At 37.0% G+C, this 20,559-nt stretch overlaps 1 protein-coding gene across 3 annotated transcripts in view; it reads left to right on the top strand.

Annotated features, from left to right (window-relative positions):
- The first annotated feature begins 235 nt into the window (after window positions 1-235).
- LOC136857181 (probable phosphorylase b kinase regulatory subunit beta) overlaps window positions 236-20,559 on the top strand; it is a 119,800-nt gene continuing 99,476 nt past the window's right edge. For 2 of the 3 annotated variants that reach the window (XM_067135629.2, XM_067135627.2), the window contains exons 1-3: window positions 275-344; window positions 20,216-20,306; window positions 20,413-20,519. In XM_067135629.2, coding sequence (XP_066991730.1) covers window positions 20,272-20,306; window positions 20,413-20,519 — 142 coding nt within the window. In that variant the 5' untranslated portion in view covers window positions 275-344; window positions 20,216-20,271. Of the gene's footprint in view, window positions 345-20,215; window positions 20,307-20,412; window positions 20,520-20,559 lie in introns of all 3 variants that reach the window. The other variant, XM_067135630.2, reaches the window with a different exon arrangement.

Here is a 20,559-nt window from a genome sequence, read left to right as displayed (position 1 = left end):
TATTATTATTATTATTATTATTATTATTATTATTATTATTATTATTATTATTATTATTATTATTATTATTACAAAAAGCGAGAGCTGAATAAGAAATTTACAATGCAGCTGAAAAATATTTCTAGTAGAGACGTTGAATATTTTTCAAGCAACTAAAACTGTAGGGAAGAACTTTTCAAAAGACTATCTGTCCAAAAAGATTGGAGAAGTGTTCTAGTATTTTTCTTACCGTAATGTTGGTTATGCCTGCTGCCATGTGAGCCTGGGAACAGCTGAAACACTTCAAATTTAGAAATTGGATGAAGTATTTTTAGACGGGATATCACAGAATTCCGGACCCTTAGGTATGTGACGTTGAAAGGAACTGTAATTTAAGATGTTATTTAATTTTTAAAACTATGTGTCTTGAAGGAACAATCAAACATTAACCTCACTTCGGTGTAATGAATTCGTGACTGCTCTACGTTTTGACATTGAAACGAACTTCAACTGTAGAGCCTGCAAATGAGCATTAGGAAATAAAAGTTTCTGTCAGTTTGTTCCTTGTGAAACACAGTTCGAAAACCTCTTATTTCAATATCATAGGCTACATGCTATTCTGCGAACTACCAGATGGTAGTGTTAACAGAGATTTTACAGATAGTATGAAGCGGTTAGGTTGATAGCCTAGCATCAGTGTTGCCAACATTCAAATAAAATTGTATTTTTGTATATTTTCATTCATGAGTTTTAAAACTATTTTTCCTACAAAGCAAATAGTTTAAAGAACAAAAGAATTATATAATAATTAGTTCTTCTAAGGACGACTGTGATACAATTCTGCAATGGACCTCCTTTGTGGAATACGGTAATTAATGTAGGCATTCTCTTATCTATTTAAACTGAATATTTTCGATGTGAAATTTAGTTCGGCAGTTTCCCTTAAAAGCAGTTTTATTTAATGGCCTGTATAAGTGTATCTCCCTTGGGCCTATACATCTTGCTCTTTCCCATTCATCATGTGGGCCCTAGACCTGTTCTATACAGGTGGTAATGCATTTGAAGAATCTCAGAAACTTGAGAAAAACCTGTGGTTGGTTTCCTAATGTTACAGTCACTATTCTTTATTCTTCGTATTACAATAATATTGTAGGTGGCCACACCAGTATGTCAAAAGCAGACTAATTTCTTCCCAACTTCTGAGCTAGTGTTCCCTTTGTTGATGGGAAAGTTTGCAAAGCGAGATCCCTACCAGTAGATTGCTGGAGTCATAATTCAGCATCATATTTAAAGCGCAGACTCATTCTGGTGAGACGTAGCGTTTATGTCGTTTGGTATGAGTTGGGACAAATTTGTCACTTCTTGCCCAGCTTCAGTCGTATCGTAGACTTTGACAGTATGAAAGTGACTTGAGATATGAGCGATGCTAGTAATACCATTTCTTTTGCAGCCTGTCCCTGTTATGACTGGTATGAAAGTGTTATTTGTAGAGCCGGTTGTTGTGGACATTTCAGTAGGCTTGGCAAACAGATGTGTAAAATCACCTTCCGAATACCTCACTCATTACCCAAGTAGACTTTCTGATGGACACTTACGCTGTCTGTGACAGTGGATGGTGGTAGCTGTTGAAGATCTAATTAGCCTTTGAGACAGAGGACTCAATCTGCAACATACAAGTTAAGGTGAAACACTGTTACATCTCTATATGACTAAAATATTGCCTTGTTTCAACTGATTTTGAGCTACTGTCCTCGCCTGCTGACAGAAATCCTTGATGTCTTGTCTCTGATACCACTCAGCAGCCCTGAAGTTAGTTTTCTGTAGTTTCCCATTTTCACACCAGGTAAATGCTGGGGCGGTACCTTAATTAAAGCCTTCCCAATCCTAGCCTGTTCCCATCCTTGTGTCAGCAAAATCCTTTATGTTAGTGCAATGTTCCACCACTAGCAAAAAAATAAAAAAATAAAAACAGAGCATCATCTCAATACACTGCTGTCTTCTACATCGATTTCTTTTCAACCCTTCAGGAGCTCGCTTCTGCTTCCCAGCTTCATCAGGAGGATGGGCTTCAAAACTCATTACAAGGTCATCTTGACATATCATCAGTCTTAATGCAGGAAGTGTTAGATAAGAAGAAAGCTGGATAAACTTGGGAAAAGGGAAGAGACATAGAAATGAATACTGGTGGGTAAAAGATTTAGAGCACAGGACAAACACAAAAGAGAAAAGGATTCTAAGACAATATACTGGCACTGGTAGAAACACCTGACAATATACACAGCTCCTCCACAACTCCATCCTCCTCTTATCAACAGTTTACAATGCTTCCCTGCCCATCCTCTCTCCCTTTTGCAGGCAAACATATCAACTTTTCAGAACAGCGTACATCAAACACGAAATACACACTTTGTATCTCAATGCAGCTATATTCTGAGAGAAAAGACACAATTCAAATCACATGCACTACACAATCTCTTCACTCAAAGATTCTTATCCATAATGTTGATAACAGATGTGTAGTATTTGCGGATGGCAGGTGATCGAAAGCAGTTGAAAGCATTCCATTGAGGCAATTTATTTACTATCTAAACCTGTTGTGAAGTCAGTATCATTCTTTATTCAAAATATTTACTGTATAGTTACATTTATCATAACTTTTATGATTCTGAAATGTAACATCGTTTTAGAACAACTGGAGCAATATGTAATATACACTACATTACCCCATTAATGACTGGACACCTGTAGGAACTAGCTTAACTGGAGCTGAAATGGTGTCAGTGTGATGCAGGTCTGCCCTTTGCCTCTATCACAACCTCTACGATCTAGGAGAAAAAAAAAAAAATGGATGCTGTCTCGTCTGGCTGTCAGTCAGTGCTGTCATTCATTCCAAAGATGCTTGCAGGTAGAATGGAAGAAAATACCAGCAGACAGTTAGCGAAACTTAGTGGGAAGTCTTCTCTGCTAATGTTTTACTTGGAAGGACATTGTAGAATAGGCCAGTCTCATCACAGTTGTAAATGTTGTGAGGTTTTTTTATTTTTTTTATTTCTAGTAGAATCTCTTTTTTCCAGTGTTGCACCGTGACTTTGTCCACAAACTTGGACTCGCACAAACTGTTCTTCCGGTGATTCCAGGATGATCTCTGATTCGTTGGAGCCATCCTGATGAGGCCTTTAAATCTTCAGTGATGTTCACCTTTTTTACCTAGATCTACTGCTTTAGTTATCAACATGTCGACACTGACCGGGAAAGTTGCTGTAAGTTTCTGCTGAAACCATGTTAGGAGAGCCTTTTCCAAATCTGCATATCTCCCAATTGTTGATGGCTACATTTTGTTGATTTTTTAAAATTTGTCTCAAATATTTATTTATTTATTTTTACTAATAACTGTGCAGAGTGTGGTATAAGCAATTCCTGTTTTAATTTTAATTTTATGTGGTTTATTGTCTACTTCTTGTATAAATTTTACTTTTTCGTCCAGCACGCAACCTTTCCTCTTTCTGTTCTCCATGCAGGATTTTTACAATTAAAAGTCATATCCTTATGGTTTGGATTCCACATAAAATTTGAGGTCCTGTGGCTGTTATCATGCTGTTAACTGTCACATAAAACTACAGGTTTGTTTGCTTAATCCCAAGGTGTTTACATTGATTTTTCAAAGCTGAATGCATATTCCTTTACACTGACTTTTAGTATTACTTTCTGTTCTATGCAAGGTACATTCCATGATGGTTTGCTGTATGTTCAAGTCCAGTCAAACAATGGTTCTCTAAAACCTAGCTGCAGATATGGCTACATATATGACCTGCACAATATCTTGAACTGCGCAGGGATGTTCTAGCTGTGGTCAGGTCTTTAAATGTTCTGGGTCTTACACAGCACTACACTTGCACTGAACATCCACATCAGCTGGTAGGAGGTCCAGTTTCTGCATGCTGATTTTGCAATGTGGCACACCCTCTCTCTTGAGGTCAAAGTCTTCCACATCATATAGGGTTGATAGTTGCCTGGACCTAGTTCTCGTTTCACCGTGTGGCCCAAATTTGTTTCTCCACTTGGTGATATTGTTACTTTCCAGCATACTCTCCAAAGTCTGCGCTCTAGATAGGAAATTCTTCCTAGTTCTACTGGGCAAATTAGCCGTGCAGTGGGGCACGCAGATGTGAGCTTGCAACTGGGAGATAGTGGGTTCGAACCCTACTGTCAGCAGTCCTGAAAACGGTTTTCCATCATTTCCCATTTTCACACCAGGCAAATGCTGGGGCGATACCTTAATTAAGGCCAAGGCTGCTTCCTTCCCACTCCTAGACCTTTCCTGTCCCATCGTCGCCATAAGACCTATCTGTGTGGGTGCGACGTAAAGCAAATAGCTTCCTAGTTCTGAGTCGCGGAGCTGGAAGTTGGTGTCCATACTGTATAGTGGATGGTGGGGATCAATCTGTTGCTCCCCCCCTTTCCAAATCAGCAGAAATTTCTCTCTGGATGTGAAATGGTTTACTAAGGAAGAAAGAAAGATAGATATCACAGTGTGTGTGGAGTCAAGTTTCATATTCCCTATTTTCAAACCTTAGAGTTGCTTTGAATGTTTCACTCTGACTCTTATTTTCCTCTGAGCAGGTCCTGCATCCCCAGTCAACACAGGTTGATATGATTTTGCTCAACAATTTTCACCACGTTGTCTTGTCTACCCTTGGATTAACTCCTCCTGTGTTATGGACCTGCCAAGATCATCTAATAATTAATTGATTACGATGATTCATTACATAAATTAATAATGCCATATACATATTTAAAGAATGAATTATATTTTACTGGGCGAGTTGGCCATGAGGTTAGGGGCGCGCAGCTGTGAGCTTGCATCTGGGAGATAGTGGGTTTGAATGCCACTGTCGGCAGCCCTAAAGATGGTTTTCTGTGGTTTCCCATATCACACCAGGCAAATTTTGGGGCTGTAACTTAATTAAGGCCATGGCTGCTTCCTTCCCACTCCCAGGCCTTTCCTATCGCATGGTCGCAGTAAAACCTATCTGTGTCGGTAAGCAAATTGTAAAAAGAAAATATATATATATTAATAGTGTTTGTAGAGGAAATTTTATAAGTTGGCAACACCTTGTTAGGACATCGTTTTATTCTTTGGGAAAACCTAACCTGTATTACAAACATATACAGTAGAGTCTCTCTAGTCCGACACATTTGGAACCAGGCCTTGTTGGATTATAGAGACCTGTCAGATTATGGAATGTTCACTGAAAAACAGAGTTATTTAAATGAAAGCATTTAATTTATTGAAAAAAAAAATAACTTAAACAGTACAGTTCTGCTACGACTCATATTAAATGAAAAACAGTACTGTGTTTATAAAAACTTATTTAATGAAAAAGACATTTTATTCAATGAACAGCAATTTAAAATCATGATTAATTTCTTTAAAGAACTGAATCAGAGATAAGGTTTTTCTGGATGATGTTATACTGTATTGAGTACGGTAATAAATAAGTTACAAGATTGTTAGTGACTGCAAAAGTACCTTGATAATGTTGTGATATGGACAGCAGGCAATGGTGTGATGATAAAAGAGGGGAAAAGTCAGATTGTGAGTTTCACAAAGAGGAAAAATCATCTCAGTTTTAATCAAAATCAAATCAAAATCTCTTTATTTGCAAATGAGGTGTCTACCTCAGTGGCAAATGGTACACTATAATACATTATTGTCAAGCACTAAATATTAAATTAACAAGAGAATAAAATTTTCCTATAATACAATATTATATAATTTACGCTAACAATTTTTCTATTAAACACACAGCTCATCCTTAATAAATTTACATTGTTTACAAAATTCTACTTATAATATCTCCTGTACTACTTACAAATATAGTCAACTTATATACAGTATGTGGAATTACTTCAAATTATACTGTACAACTGGTATAAGATTAAAATTTACATTGCATTTATTTACTTTTTCTTTTCTTTACCCATTCTGGAACCTAACTAGCATAACGACCTGCTGCGTCTTAACCAGAGCCCCTTTTACCACCACTTTTCAGAGTTCCTGAAGGGCCTTCACTGCTACCGTAGCGGTCCCAGGGCCCTCGAAGTCCCCACTGTACTTCACCCCTACAGGCAGTCCCCTACTTTGGCTGTCCAAACTCCTTAGACCAGGGGATGGAATTAATTTATTCACACACATTTTTTTATTTACATTAACCTGCACTGGTTGAATGCCCTCTAACATTTCATTTATTTTCTCTGTTGCTGTTTATTCTCTTTTTGAATATCTGTACAGATTTTGGAAAAGGATCAAACACTACCCCTGGTAAACTGTTCCACTCCTTCACACCGTTCCCAATAAATGAAAATTTACCCCAATCACTTCGGCTAAAATTCCTTCTGATTTTATATTTGTGGTCAGTCCTGCCGATATAATTATTTTCTAACTGAAGCTTCTCACAGATATCTCCCCATGCTGCTTCTCCTGTATAGGCTCTATATAATCCTATAAGTCTAGTTTTCTCCCTTCTCTTACTTAAAGTTTCCCACCCTAGTTCCTTTAACATTTCTGATACACTACTCTTTCTCCTGAAATCCCCTGTTACAAATCTTGCTGCTTTCCTCTGCACACTATCTATTTCTTTTATTAGGTATTCTTGGTGAGGATCCCAAACACTGTTTGCATATTCCAATAATGGACGAACCATACTTAAGTAACTTTTCTCTTTTAATTCTTTGTTGCATCCTTTAAGTAGCCTCATTATGACATGTAACGATCTGTATGCTTTCCCAACAATGTCATCCACATGACCCTTCCAGTACAAATTACTTTCAAATCTTACACCTAAGTATTTGCACTTGCCATCTTTTAGGATAACTACCCCATCCAAAGTATATTCAAATTCAGTTTTAAAACTCCTGTTTGTAAATGTTGTAACAGTTGATTTGCCTCCATTAATCTTCATGTTATTCTCTTCAACCCATTGTTGGATACTCTCAAGGTCCCTTTGTAATTCTGAACAATCCTCAATGGTATTTATTTCCCTATAAACAATTATGTCATCTGCATGTAATCTTATTTTTGATGTTATATTGTTCCCTAAATCATTTACGTATATGAAGAAAAGTAATGGACCGATTATACTACCCTGTGCAATTCCCTTCCAAACTTTCTCTTCCTGCAATATGTTAATTCCTACTTTGACTTTCTGAACCCTTGAATTTAGAAATGTTTTTACCCAACGTGTAACCCTTACGTCCAATCCTATTCCCTCCAATTTCTTTAATAATATTCCATGATCCACTCTATCAAAGGCTTTGGAAAGATCTATGGCTATACAATCTAACTGGCCTCCTGAATCCAATTGATCTGATATGTCCTGCTGAAATCCCACCAGTTGTGCCTCACAAGAAAATTTCTTTCTAAATCCATACTGGCTCCTCATGAACCAATTTTTATTATCACATATCCCTCTGATGTACTTTGATATTAAACTCTCCAGTATTTTACAAACTGTACTGGTCAGGCTGATTGGTCTGTTGTTCTCTGGTTTCCTTTTATCACCCTTTCCTGTATAAATTGGTATTATTATAGATTTCTTCCATTTGGTATTACACTATTATTTATGACATAGTCAAAGAGAAATTTTAAATAAGGCACTATGTACCACCCCATTGTCTGTATCACCTCCCCAGTAATTTGATCACTTTCTGCTGCTTTTCTTTGCTGAAGCAGTTGGATTTCTCTGAAAATATCTTCATTTGTGAATGAGAAGCTTCTTGTTTCCCTCTGTGTCTCTCCCTCTGTATCTTCTGTTTCCAACTCCTGACAATCATCTACTGAATATCTGAATTCCCTACTAAAGAGGTTTGCTTTCTCAGTATCTGTTAAATATTGTTCACCCCCTTCTCCCACCATTGTAGGAATTTGTATTCCTTTTCCTTTTTGATTCCTGATATATGAATACAGCTTTTTCCATTTCCCTTTGTGGTCATTACGCTCTTAACGTATGCCATTCATATAATTCTCTTTTGCTTCCTTTTTCACTCTATTCAGTTCCCTCATTAGCTGTTTTCTACTTTCTCTACTCTCCCTACCTTCTTTGATTTTCCTGTTTACTATTCTACATTTTCTTTTTAATTTTCTTATTTCCCTTGTATAATAAACAGGGTCTGAGGTCATTTTACCCTTCTAACAGGTACAAATCTCTTCTCTCCTTCCCAAACGATTCCTTTGAATTTAGCCCAAAGTGTATTCACATTACTCCCTTCACTTATCCACCAACTGAATTGTGATTTAAGGTAAGTCCCAAATTCATCAACTTTAGTTTTTCTGTACAATTTCTTGTCTTGTGTGATCCTCTTATTAAGCCTTTTTGGTACCAGTACTACATCCATTATTACAGCCTTATGGTCACCTATTCCTTCAATTACCACAGTTTTATCAACAATTTCCCATGGTTTAACCAAGAATACATCTAGTAAGTTATTGAGATGAGTCGGTTCTTGTACTACTTGTGTAAATCCTCCCTCCCAAATTAACTTATTTGCCAGTTTCTGTTCATGGGCTTCACTTACAGCTCCATTCCATTCAACCTAGGGCAAGTTTAGATCTCCCCCAATTATTACCACATCATTATTATTGTTTTTATGAGTATAATCTATTATTTTCTCAAATATTTCCATGTCTCTTTCCTCTCTTCCAGGCCTGTATGTTCCTATAATTCCCACCTCCTTCATATTATCACAAATTAATTTTATCCCTAATATTTCATCCCTTTCATCGGTAAACCATTCATGTGAACAATAAGTTTCCTTCACCAGAATAAACACCCCCCCCTCCCTTTTTATCTCCTCGGTCTCTACGATAGACTGTGTACCCTTCTGGAAATACTTCTCTATTACCCACCCCTTCTCTCAACCACGATTCCACTCCTATCACCACATCAGTCTCATAAGATTCCATCAACGTACTGAATTTTAATTGTTTATTTACTGCACTGATGGGCTGAAAGTTCCCCATGGGGATTACTGTATGTACCTAGATGTTTATATAAAGAATGATCTTCATTGGGGTAATCATATAAACAGGATTGTAAATAAAGTTTGCAGATGTCTTCATATGGTTATGAGGGTATTTAGCAGTTATAGTAAGGATGTAAACGAGAGGGCATATAAATCACTGGTATGACTAAATTAGAGTATGGTTCCAGTGTATGGGGCCCCTCACCAGGATTACTTGATTTGAGAACTGGAAAAATCCAAAGAAAAGTAGGATGATTTGTTCTGGGTGATTTTTGACAAAAGAATAGTGTTAACAGTTTTGCAAAGTTTGGGCTTGGAAGACATGGGAGAAAGAAGAAGAGCTGCTCGACTAAACGGTATGTTGTTCTGAGCTGTCATGGAGAGACGGCGTGGAATGACATTGGTAGATGAGTAAGTTTGAACGGTGTTTTTAAAAGTAGGAAAGAGCACAGTATGAAGATGAAGTTGGAATTCAGGAGGACAAATTGAGGCAAATATTCATTTATAGGAAGAAGAGTTAGGGATTGGAATGATTTACCAAGGAATATGTTCAATATATTTTCAAATTCTTTGAAATCATTATCTGCCACCTGGGCGAATGCAGTATATGCAGAGCTGTGGTGATCAATGTCTATCTTCTCCATCAATAGGGCTATTCTGGAAAATGTAATTGTTATTCTATGCTTTTGCTATTTTTAAAAGGCCTTTAAAGAGGTTTTTAGAACCATCTCTACTGAAAATGTCATATGACCGGGCCACATTGTGTCGGACTACTGGACGTATCAGACTTATGAAGTCTTGAACTACAGAAACTCTACTGTACTTCCAAAACTGGATATCCTTCAATTATAGCATAATATACTGTACTCAGAATATCTGGTCTTTTGTCACTTTAGTGTAAAATTAAATATTTATTATTATTAAAGAATAATTCTGTTGAATTTGAGGAAATATTGATTCCTAATGCATTGAAATTTAGTTCTTATGCACTGTATAAGAACGATTTCTCTATTCTACATGTTTTGGGAAGTTGTTAGATTTTGGAGATTTTACTGTTTTAATTATTGTGATCAACAGTAAGTAAGTTGAACTTTACTTAAATGTTGCAAATATAGTCTGTTTAAATAGTATTATACTTTATTTGACGATGAAATACAATTTTTTAAAATGTAAGTTTACCTCTAATATTCAGTTATTTAGTTATATTTTAAATGCTTTTCATACTAATTTTAAAACTAGCTATAATGCTGCATTCATTTTTAAATTGCATGTTGTTTCATTACAATTGCCTAGAATAATTTAGAAAATAATCCTTTTTATATTACTTTTCTTATTTATGCAGATAATTTAATGTAACCAGCTATCTTTCTGTAATCATTTGGAATGGTAAGATGTTAGTCTTTCATTAGCACGAGTTATTGTGAGATGTCCCATGATTTCCTTTTTTATTCTGTGCCATTTTCATATCTACTCACTTTAAAACTTTTACAGTGCTTGTGTGTGTGTATGTGTGTGCATGTGCGTGCGTGCGTGCGTGTGTGCGTGTGTGCGTGTTTGGACTGCTAATGCATAACATTTTGGTCTTGAGTGTTCTAAGAGATTCCTGTCTTGGCAGTTTTAAATTATATTGCCAAAAGGTAGGAAAATATAAAAACTATTTAGTTCAGAGGTTCACTGAAATAAATGGTTATTTGGGTCCATGATGTATTCACAAACTTAAGATTCTAGGAAAACAATTGTAAAGGATAGCCAACATTTCAGAATGGGTTGTTTAAATTTGCAGTGCCTGTAGCAACAGCAAACGGCAGTCAGGAAAAATCCTTGCAGAATACTATCATTGTTAATCTTTGGTAGGTGTTGGCTGCACCTTGAAAATGTTCATTTTCTCCACCCTCAATCAGTAAATACTGTATAGAATAGTGACTCCATTATTATAGACCAGAAAATAAGGAGTAAGAGAAGTACAAAGGTAGAAGTTGGTATAGAGAGTCTTAACTGGTGATCCATATTTGTTTAAACAATGTGAGGTGTGTATGTTCATCTTGTATATATGTATACAGGGTTTCTCTTATAAACCCAGGCCAAACATGCAGTGTTTGTACTCTGCGCTATGGTAGCTGTCTCAGCCCAAAACGTTGTGTGCAGCCACCCTGTTTTAAGTGCGTATACAATCGTATATGAAATCTTACCGTATAAAAGATGCTGGAAGTATCATCCTTCGTAAGGAGGGATTTCATAAACACCATTAGGATTTTCTCACACCAATAGCGAGAAATTATGACTGTTCACAGGACCATTAAGATGAAACCAGGCCTCTTCCGAAAAGAACACAAGCTGTGGGTTGAATAAACGACCATTCAGTGATGCAAGATACCACTCACAATATCTTACTCTTGTAGCTGGATCAGCAGGTTTTAAACTATGGGCCCATGTAAACCTGTACGGTTTGATGTATAACAGCTTTGTAGCTCTGTGTGCAGAAGAAACCAAAACCCCTACTTGTGCTAATTTTGTGAGTGATTTATTCGGTGACTGTACAAAATTCTCACCAATGTCCTCTGGCTTTTCCTCAGTTAAAACTGTTCATGTGCATGCATGTTTTTTATTGAGCACTGAGCCATTAGTTTCAAATTTATTTACAATTACGTGAATCTGTGCTCATGAAGGTGGCACTTCATCAGGAAATGGCTGAGCAAATGCACTGCAAACCCGTCGATCCGGCTCGTACTTAAAATAACTTTTACATACAAAAACATGGTGTTGCATTGATAACTGTTTCACCATGTTAACAACTAAGATTCAGACTGGGTATTGATGCTAGCCGCTAGGTCGAACACGTACACGCTTCTTGCAAGGTCAAGAACTATGCGCATGCCTCCTGTACTGCTGCTTAGGTCTCGGAGAGTAAAAACACCATTGGACGGTATAGGTTTATTAGAGAGGTCCTGTATATTGCTGGGAGTCAAGCACCTGTTTAAGAGCAGGACAGATGGGATCTAGAGTACAGTCTTCATAATCTGGCTGTTCAGTAGTCTGGCACGTCTTTCTTTCTTTTTCTTTTTTTAACTTGGCATACTTTGTTGAAACATTTGGATCTGAATTGGAACTAACTGTAGTACGACCTTTACAACCACCCACTATTTTCTTTCCTGCTATTCACTTGGATTATTGTACATCACATACTGTTTGTTACGGTTCGGTGTTCCTTTGGCAGCTGCGCATTTTCTTTTGTGTGACGAATGTCATCTGTGGTTTAAACAGTGCTGAACTCAGGGAAATGCAAGCATAAAATGTTACCGTTTAGTGAAAAGTGTGATGTCCATAAAAAACTGGAGTGAGGTGAGAAACAGAGTGATTTAGTGAACCAATATAGTGTCGGACATGCAACACTCTATGATATTATATAGAAGTGGGTGAAAATCAAGATTTGCAAAAAGGGGTATCTTTGTCTGTCAGTAGTTCGAGCTTTGTTAGCAGTGTGTAATAATCCACCACAGAGAGGTACAAATTTACACTCAAAACCTCTCCCTTATAAAACAATTTAACTGCTTAACAGCATTAGAATAAACTTCATACTACTTCTTTGCACCCTAATGAATATATCTAATAACATTTAACGGCACCTACAAGTGAACTGACAATGGTCGGCTTGTATAAGGTAACCCAATTTTTGAGATGACAGGAGGTTGGTAAGGCTTCTGCCATTTCAAGAAAATCTCAGTTTTTGATGGCGAATTTGTCATGCATGTATCATTTATTAAGAAGCATCTTCTGCATGTTTATGAATTGTATGTGGTGAAACATTAACGTGATATGAACTGGGAATGTGGTTGTGATTTTAAGTATTTTCCCCAGGTTCCTTCTCAGAGAATGATAAAAGTACTTTTTTTATAGCCTGCTTGGACAGGTTTGTGGTGTCATTAACCAGCATTTCAGAATAATAATCTTGAAAGTTAAATGGATAGAATGTGGCAAGCTACACAAATGGGAACTTTGGACTGAACGAGTGACTATGTGGTTTGCGGTACGTAGCTGTCAACTTGCATTTGGGAGATAGTGGGTTCGAACCGTACTGTCGGCAGCCATGAAGATTGTTTCCCATGGTTTCTCATTTTCACACCAGACAAATGCCAGGGCTGTACCTTAATTAAGGCCATGGTCACTTCCTTCCTGCTCCTAGCCCTTTCACATCCCATCACCGCCGTAAGACCTATCTGTGTTAGTAGGTTGTAAAGAAAAATGGATTGGAACTTTTGTTGACTTGTGATCTACAGCTCTCATTGTAATGGAGGGTCTTATCAAATAGTGTTTATCTTTATTTGATGATTTCTGCTCCTGCGGGACTAAATTACGGCACCTTGGTGTCTCCAAAAACCGTAAAAAGTAGTTAGTGATACATAAAGCCAATAACATTATTATTATTATTATTATTATTATTATTATTATTGTTATTTCTGCATTTATGGATATTCCATTTAAACCTCCTAACTTTAAATGAAGACAATCTAGCATACCTTTTATTTTAAAATATTCAATCCGAAATTTAAGTCGTTCATAATGGGAACTTGGTCTTCTTAGGTACTTTTTGATGAATATTTAAGACTTTCTCATTCACTTATACCTCCATTCTCCTGATGCTGTGTATAATCATATTTCATACAAGAAGCAGTTGGTAGATAGATAATAATTAGTACTGTAGTAGTGTCTTGGATCTTGGAGATGGAGTGGGTTGGGGCCCTTAGCTGAGTCCTGGCATTGCTTTCATTTACATGTGCCAGGCTCCTCACTGTCATCTACCCTATCCAACCTCTCTTGGTCAAGTCTTGTTCTTTTCTGTTTCCAGCAGTCTTAGGGTTACAAGGCCTAGGGAGACTTTCATTTTCACCCTTTCATTGCCCTTGTCTTTCTTTGGCCGGTAGCTTTATTTTATAAATAACTAGCTGATGTACCCGTGCTTCGCTACAGGATTCTACATTGTATACAGAATTCTAGGTTAGGTAGTGTACACGTTGTGAGCAACATTGTATTAAATTGCATAGCTCTTACCGTTACTCTAGAAATGCGACGGGGAAGTCACCAAACGCCTTTTCTCATACGAAGACTGAGTTAGGGAATTTTCATTGTAATGGTAGGCCCGCTTGCCTACCATCAGTTACAATCAGGTTGAGGAGCTTTTATTATAATGGCAGACACTTACTGTCCAACTGCCTTTGACATCCTCAGAAAGACAGTCTTAGTGGTTTTCCTAACAGAAATGAACATAGGTCATTATAATGACGTCAGTAGGAATGGCGCGATTAAAAGCAATGCTTTCATATGAAATACTCGATCAAACGAAAAACCACACATTTTCTTACTTTTAACGAACATTACTACGCTGCCGATCAAACAGTCCAAAGTTCCAGAGCTGTTCAGAGTTCCAACCCGCACACAGCCGTGATGCATGAACACTCTCAGTCTTCTTTCGGTGGGGGGTGGGGGGCTGGAGAGTCGAATAGTGAAGATTCCCAGGGCATAACCTATGCCCTTTTACTAATCTGTTTCCTAGGAGTACCTGATGAGTCGTGAAATCTCAATTCACTACACTGGCAGCGGAAAAATCTGTCTGCCTTGGAGGCAAATTTTTCCTCCAAGCCAGATGAGAGGTCTCTTCACTGCTAATTTGGAATAAAATGAATGTAGAATTTAATAAAAGTGAAGAGGAAGAAGCCCTTCTTAAGAAACGGCTCTTTTCAGAGTTGAATTTTGAGTTTATTAGTGAATTGTGGTACTATAATTTGGAATAGTCCTAAATTGTAATTCTAGACCGGGTCATACTACTACCACTAAGTCAGCCACCGCCTTGAGTGAGCACACTGCTCATTAAAAAAAAACAACGCGTCAGAATAGGGATCGAATAGCTGGAATACTATGATGAAACAGTGTTACGTACCAGCAGTATCAGAAAATGTATGAACCAGAGGAATGGCATGCTAAAGAAGAAAGTTGTGTCACTCCCCAGCTCTTTCCCGCCAATATTCAGTCAGACTGTTATACTCGGTACGCAGCAGTAATCCCATCTATCGTAGTTCACAGGCAGCATAAGAGACAAACAACATCACAACAAACAATGGTCAATATAATGTTATTGTTGATATTGATATATCTTACGCATTTTCGATATTGTAGGCCTTCACATTTGTTTTCTTCCGACTCTGAAATGCCACTCTTATCATAGTCGGTACGGTAAAACTGAATAAAGCTTAAATGATAAGAAATTGTATTCTCTATAACTTTTGTTATGTAGTACTCTTTGATAGGAGCAATAACATAGGTATTTAAAATTTAAATTTTAGGTACCTTCCCCTAAACTACAATTTCATCCAGGGTGAATAAAATTTTTTATAGCTTAGACTGTAGTTTCTTATTCCCCAACTCTATTCTTATTCCCCAACTCTATATACCGATTTTCATTATATTCTGTTGGCCCATTTTGTCGTGTCTCGGTGTTGAATTGGGCTTAGCAACAAAAATACAAATAAATGAATATCTATGTTCACAGCCGGTACGTTAAAAATGTATAGGTCATAAGTGATCGGAAATTTAATTCTATATAGCTTCAATTATGTAGTATTTATCGATAGGGCCACTAATAATATAAATATTCGAGAATTAATTTTTAGGCCTTCCCCTAAACTATCATTTCACTCAGTGTGAATAAAATGATTTATAGCCTAGATTGTAGTAGCTCATCCCCCAACTTTACATATCGATTTTGATTAAATTCTCTTTAGCCGTTTTCTCATGATGCGTGTACAGACAGACAGACAGACAGACAGACCAGACAGACAGACAGACAGACAGAAATTATGGAAAAGTAAAAAGTGCATTTCCTTGTTACAGTGGACATGACCGATACAGAAACACCATTCTTTTCAAATTCTGAGCAATGTACAGACAAAACTCTTGTTTTATATATATAGATTGGACCCCATTCATTTTTTTTCTCTTACCGAGCTTGATAGCTGCAGTCGCTTAAATGCAGCCAGTATCCAGTATTCGGGAGATAGTGGGTTCGAGCCCCACTGTCGGCAGCCCTGAAGATGGTTTTCCGTGGTTTCCCATTTTCACACCAGGCAAATGCTGGGGCTGTACCTTAATTAAGGCCACGGCCACTTCCTTCCCAGTCCTAGCCCTTTCCTGTCCCATTGTCACCATAAGACCTATCTGTGTCGGTGCGACGTAAAGCCAATAGCAAAAGAAAAAAAAAATTTCTCCTCTAATTATTGCTAATAGAGGATGGTTGCCCAGTTGTATTTCCTCTTAAAACAATAATCACCACCACCACCTCTACCATATCTTGGAGATGGAAGGATATTACTGTAGCTGGGCTGAGTGGCTCAGGCAGTTGAGGCGCTGGCCTTCTGACCCCTACTTGGCAGGTTTGACCCTGGCTCAGTCTGGTGGTATTTGAAGGTGCTCAAATACGTCAGCCTTGTGCCAGTAGATTTACTGGCACATAAAAGAACTCCTGCAGGACTAAATTTCAGTACCTCGGCATATCCAAAACCCGTAAAAGTAGTTAGTGCGATGTAAAGCAATTAGCATTTTTATTGATATTATTGTATGCAGCAAAACAAATGACGCTAAAATGTTATTACATTGAGTTAATATAATATGTGTTCAAAATGTGTACCATCACATGCCACACATTGTTTATGACGTTTCTGAAGATTATAGAACATGTTGATGAACAAACGTTGCTGTAAGGGCAAAATAAATGGTGTTATCTTATTGCATAATTCAGGAATGTTTGCAGTTGAGTGTCTTGAAAACATTCTTTCAACATGCCTCATGTTGGAACTAATGTTTCATAATAAACACCTTCTCTATTGTGAGAACGGTAATTGTATAAATTAACACAAAACTGAATTCATAATATGTCAAACTATTATATACAAAAAATAAATTATTCATTGCAAGGGAAACATGGACAGTAGATGATCAGTAATTTCAGCGTCATTTGTTTTACAGCGTACCGTATTTAAGGTAAGGCTCATAGATTAGAATAGACCACTACAAACTACAAAATAATTTTTATTCATATTATTATGCATGAAGTGATTAGGTTATTTTATGTTTCTTTTCCTGGATTTGTGAGACTATTATATGCATTGTAGAATTTATGCACCTTAATAATGAATTGGTCTGTGATATGGTTCCATTTCCATACAGTCTGTACGTATCAGTCGGTCAGTCAGTCAGTTCTTAAATTATTTCAAAGAAGTTGAAAATCTGTAGAACACCCCCCTTGGTAAATTATTTGCCCTCCATTGGTAAATAATTTGAATGCCTAATTCCTCTTCTTATAAATGAATATTTGTCCCAATTTATCCTCTTGAATTCCAGTTTTAACTTCTGTTATGATCCTTTGAAAAAAAAAAAAGAAAGAAAGAAAACAAGCTTATTCATCTACTGATATCATTCCACACCATCTCTCCACTGATAGCTTGGAACATACTGCTTAGTTGTGCAGATCGTCTCCTTGCTTCCAAGCCTTCCCAGCTCAAAGTTTGCAACATTTTTGTAACACTGCTCTTTTGTCAAAAATCACCCAGAGCAGATCTTTCTGTTTTCCTTTGGATCCTTTCCAGTTCTTGAATCAAGTAATCTTGGCGAGGGTCCCATACACTAGAACTGTACTCTTATTGGGGTCTTACCAGAAACGTAAGTATCCTCTCCTTTACATCCTTACAACAACCTTTAAATAGCCTCATAACCATATAAAGAGATCCGTAACCTTTATTTACAACCTCGTTAATGTGATTACCCCGATGAAAATCTTTCCTTATTTTAACACCTAGGTACTTACGGTATCACCATGAGGAACTTTCACCCTATCAATGCAGTGATTAAAACTGAGAGGACTTTTCATTGTTGAATCTTGAATTCCCCATTTACCACCATTTCATTGTCTGCTGTCCATCTCACAACATTGTCAAGGTCCTTTTTCAGTTACTCACAATCCTGTAATTTATTTATTATTCTATACAGCATAAGATTGTCTGCAAAAATTCTTATCTGTGATTTTAATTCTTTATTCATATAATTTATAAGAGAACATAAAGGTCCAACAATGTCCAAATTTTTAATCACTCTGGTTAATTTGTCTATCTCAGGGACAGGGTGTTTGTATTTCTCCCATCACACTCCTCTTCGTATTCACACAACACGCCACACTGATCATACAACACAGAAACATGCAATAGTGAATACATCCACCCACATAGGGTTGCATCAGGATGGGGCTACGGCCATTAAAAAAAGGCCAAATATGCATGTGCAACACAGTTTGTACCTCCAAACCTATCTTGGTGTGGGAAAAGTGATAAAAGAAGACAGTTAGATCTAACAATATCAAGTTCAGTTATTTTATATACAGGGAGTATAATTTAAGACTTCGTAGCAGACTACTGGGGCATAGGAGCGCAGAGAAGCAGTAACAGCAAGTGCAGTGCCCGCAGTGGTGAGTGGATGTAGTCGTCTCAAAGAAGCAGCATGATTATGCCTGTAGAAACTAAATGAAACTCAACTAACCAGCTATATATGTATGCTCAGGATAGATAGATAGATAGATAGATAGATAGATAGATAAATCAATCAATCAATCAATCAATCAATAAATAAATAAATAAATAAATAAATAAATAAATAAATAAATAAATAAATAAATAAATAAATAAATAAATAAATAAATAAATAAATAAATAAATCCATTCAATTTTTAAACAGCTAGTAAATAAAGCTGAACTTCAGTGAAAGCTTCACACCTTGTAACGCACTTTGCAGTTCATGTACACTGATTCTGTTCCTAATTTCAATTCCACTTCCTGCACAGACCAGCCATGTCAGTCCCATAGTATTTGAGGAATTATGTCACTTAACCAAACACTTCTATTACATTTCAGTTTTGAGAGTTGTGAGAGGCAGGTGTAGGTTGTCAAGCTCTGCTTATTTGTAGCCTCTCCTGTTGTATTGAAACTTTTCTCATATTTCATTATATCAATAGTTTCATGGTATAAATGTGCATGATACTGGTGAATAAATAAATTACAGGATTGTGAGTAATGGTAACCAGAACCATAGTTTCCTCAAATTTCACAATCGTGGAAAGACTATTTGCTGGGTTTGTTGTTTTCTTTTTTTTTTTACATGGCACTGACACAGATAGATATTATGGAGATGATGGGCTGGGACTGGGAAGGAAGTTTTTTTTTGCTATTGGTTTTACGTCGCACCGACACCGATAGGTCTTATGGCGACAATGGGATAGGAAATGGCTAGGGGTGGGAAGGAAGCGGCCGTGGCCTTAATTAAGGTACAGCCCCAGCATTTGCCTGGTATGAAAATGGAAAACAGTGGAAAATCATCTTCAGGGCTGTCAACAGTGGGGTTCAAACCCAACATCTCCTGAATGCAAGCTCTCAGCTATGTGAACCAAAGCACATAGCCAATTTGCTGAATATCATGGAAAGAGAGGTGTGTTGTGCCATTGCAAATATTTCTTATTGGATGAACTAATGTTCCTTCAGCCTGGTATTAATAATGCTTTCAGTGGTCTCTCTGCAAATCTTCCTGCGGTAGGTACGAATACTGTACGTGTTTGCTTTGGAGAGAGGGTTCCAAGGTTCTTCCTTCAGCAAAGTGTCATTGGGAATATTTTTATTCTTGTTGTAAAGATGGTCTTGGTGTTGTGACTCTTCAAAATTATTTTGGCCTGAAAGTAGGTGTTTTCGTGTGTCAATAATCGTACCGACTTAGTTCTGATGTTTAAGCACTTGTACATGTCAACCAGCTATCGCAGGATTAGATCCTATAAACTTGAGCACAGGAGACAAGTACTTGATCTACAGAGGTACAATGAAATGAAAATCCACAGCCTTTTTCCAGTTATTTGACCAGGTCAGGAATGTATACCAGAAAAAAACATAAGTGTTTATACAAATATTAAAATTGCTAATGAAGCTGATCATTCCTCCTTACCACCATGGTTCTCATTCAGGTAATTGCCACTGTCTACCATGTTTGAAATTCACAGTTAAAATTGTCTGCATTACTGTTTCTCCAACCCGTTGTTTTTAAGTTCCATTTAATTGAAAGTTTTGTAAATTTTGTCCTAACATCTTCAAATCAGTCAGCTTGGGTTAATTTCAAGAAGTTCTTTCTTGTTTTTCAGTGATGTGGGAATAAATACAGTATTTAACTGTAGCAGAGGGATTCTGATACACCATAATGGGGACTTGCAGCGACTCAATCTATAGCGCAAGGTGCTTTTATTTCTGTATCAGAAGTGTGTGTATGGTTTTATATTTGTATATGGGATAGTAAGAATCAAAGACTCGCAAGTCATTAATTATTACTACCACTTTACAGGAGCAGTTTGCGCCATGGCAGTGTGATCGATTTGGATGGAGATCTAGTCCTAAAAATGTGTAATTATGAAGATACAGTCCGGCAGCTGGATATTTACTATGGAATTGGTAAGTTTTTGTTTCAGTTATTATATTGTACAATAGCTGC

This window comes from Anabrus simplex, chromosome 1, assembly GCF_040414725.1.
Source record: "Anabrus simplex isolate iqAnaSimp1 chromosome 1, ASM4041472v1, whole genome shotgun sequence".
NCBI lineage: Eukaryota > Metazoa > Arthropoda > Insecta > Orthoptera > Tettigoniidae > Anabrus > Anabrus simplex.
The sequence above is the reverse complement of the archived record's forward strand: the minus strand, read 5'-3'. Positions and strand labels throughout refer to the sequence as shown.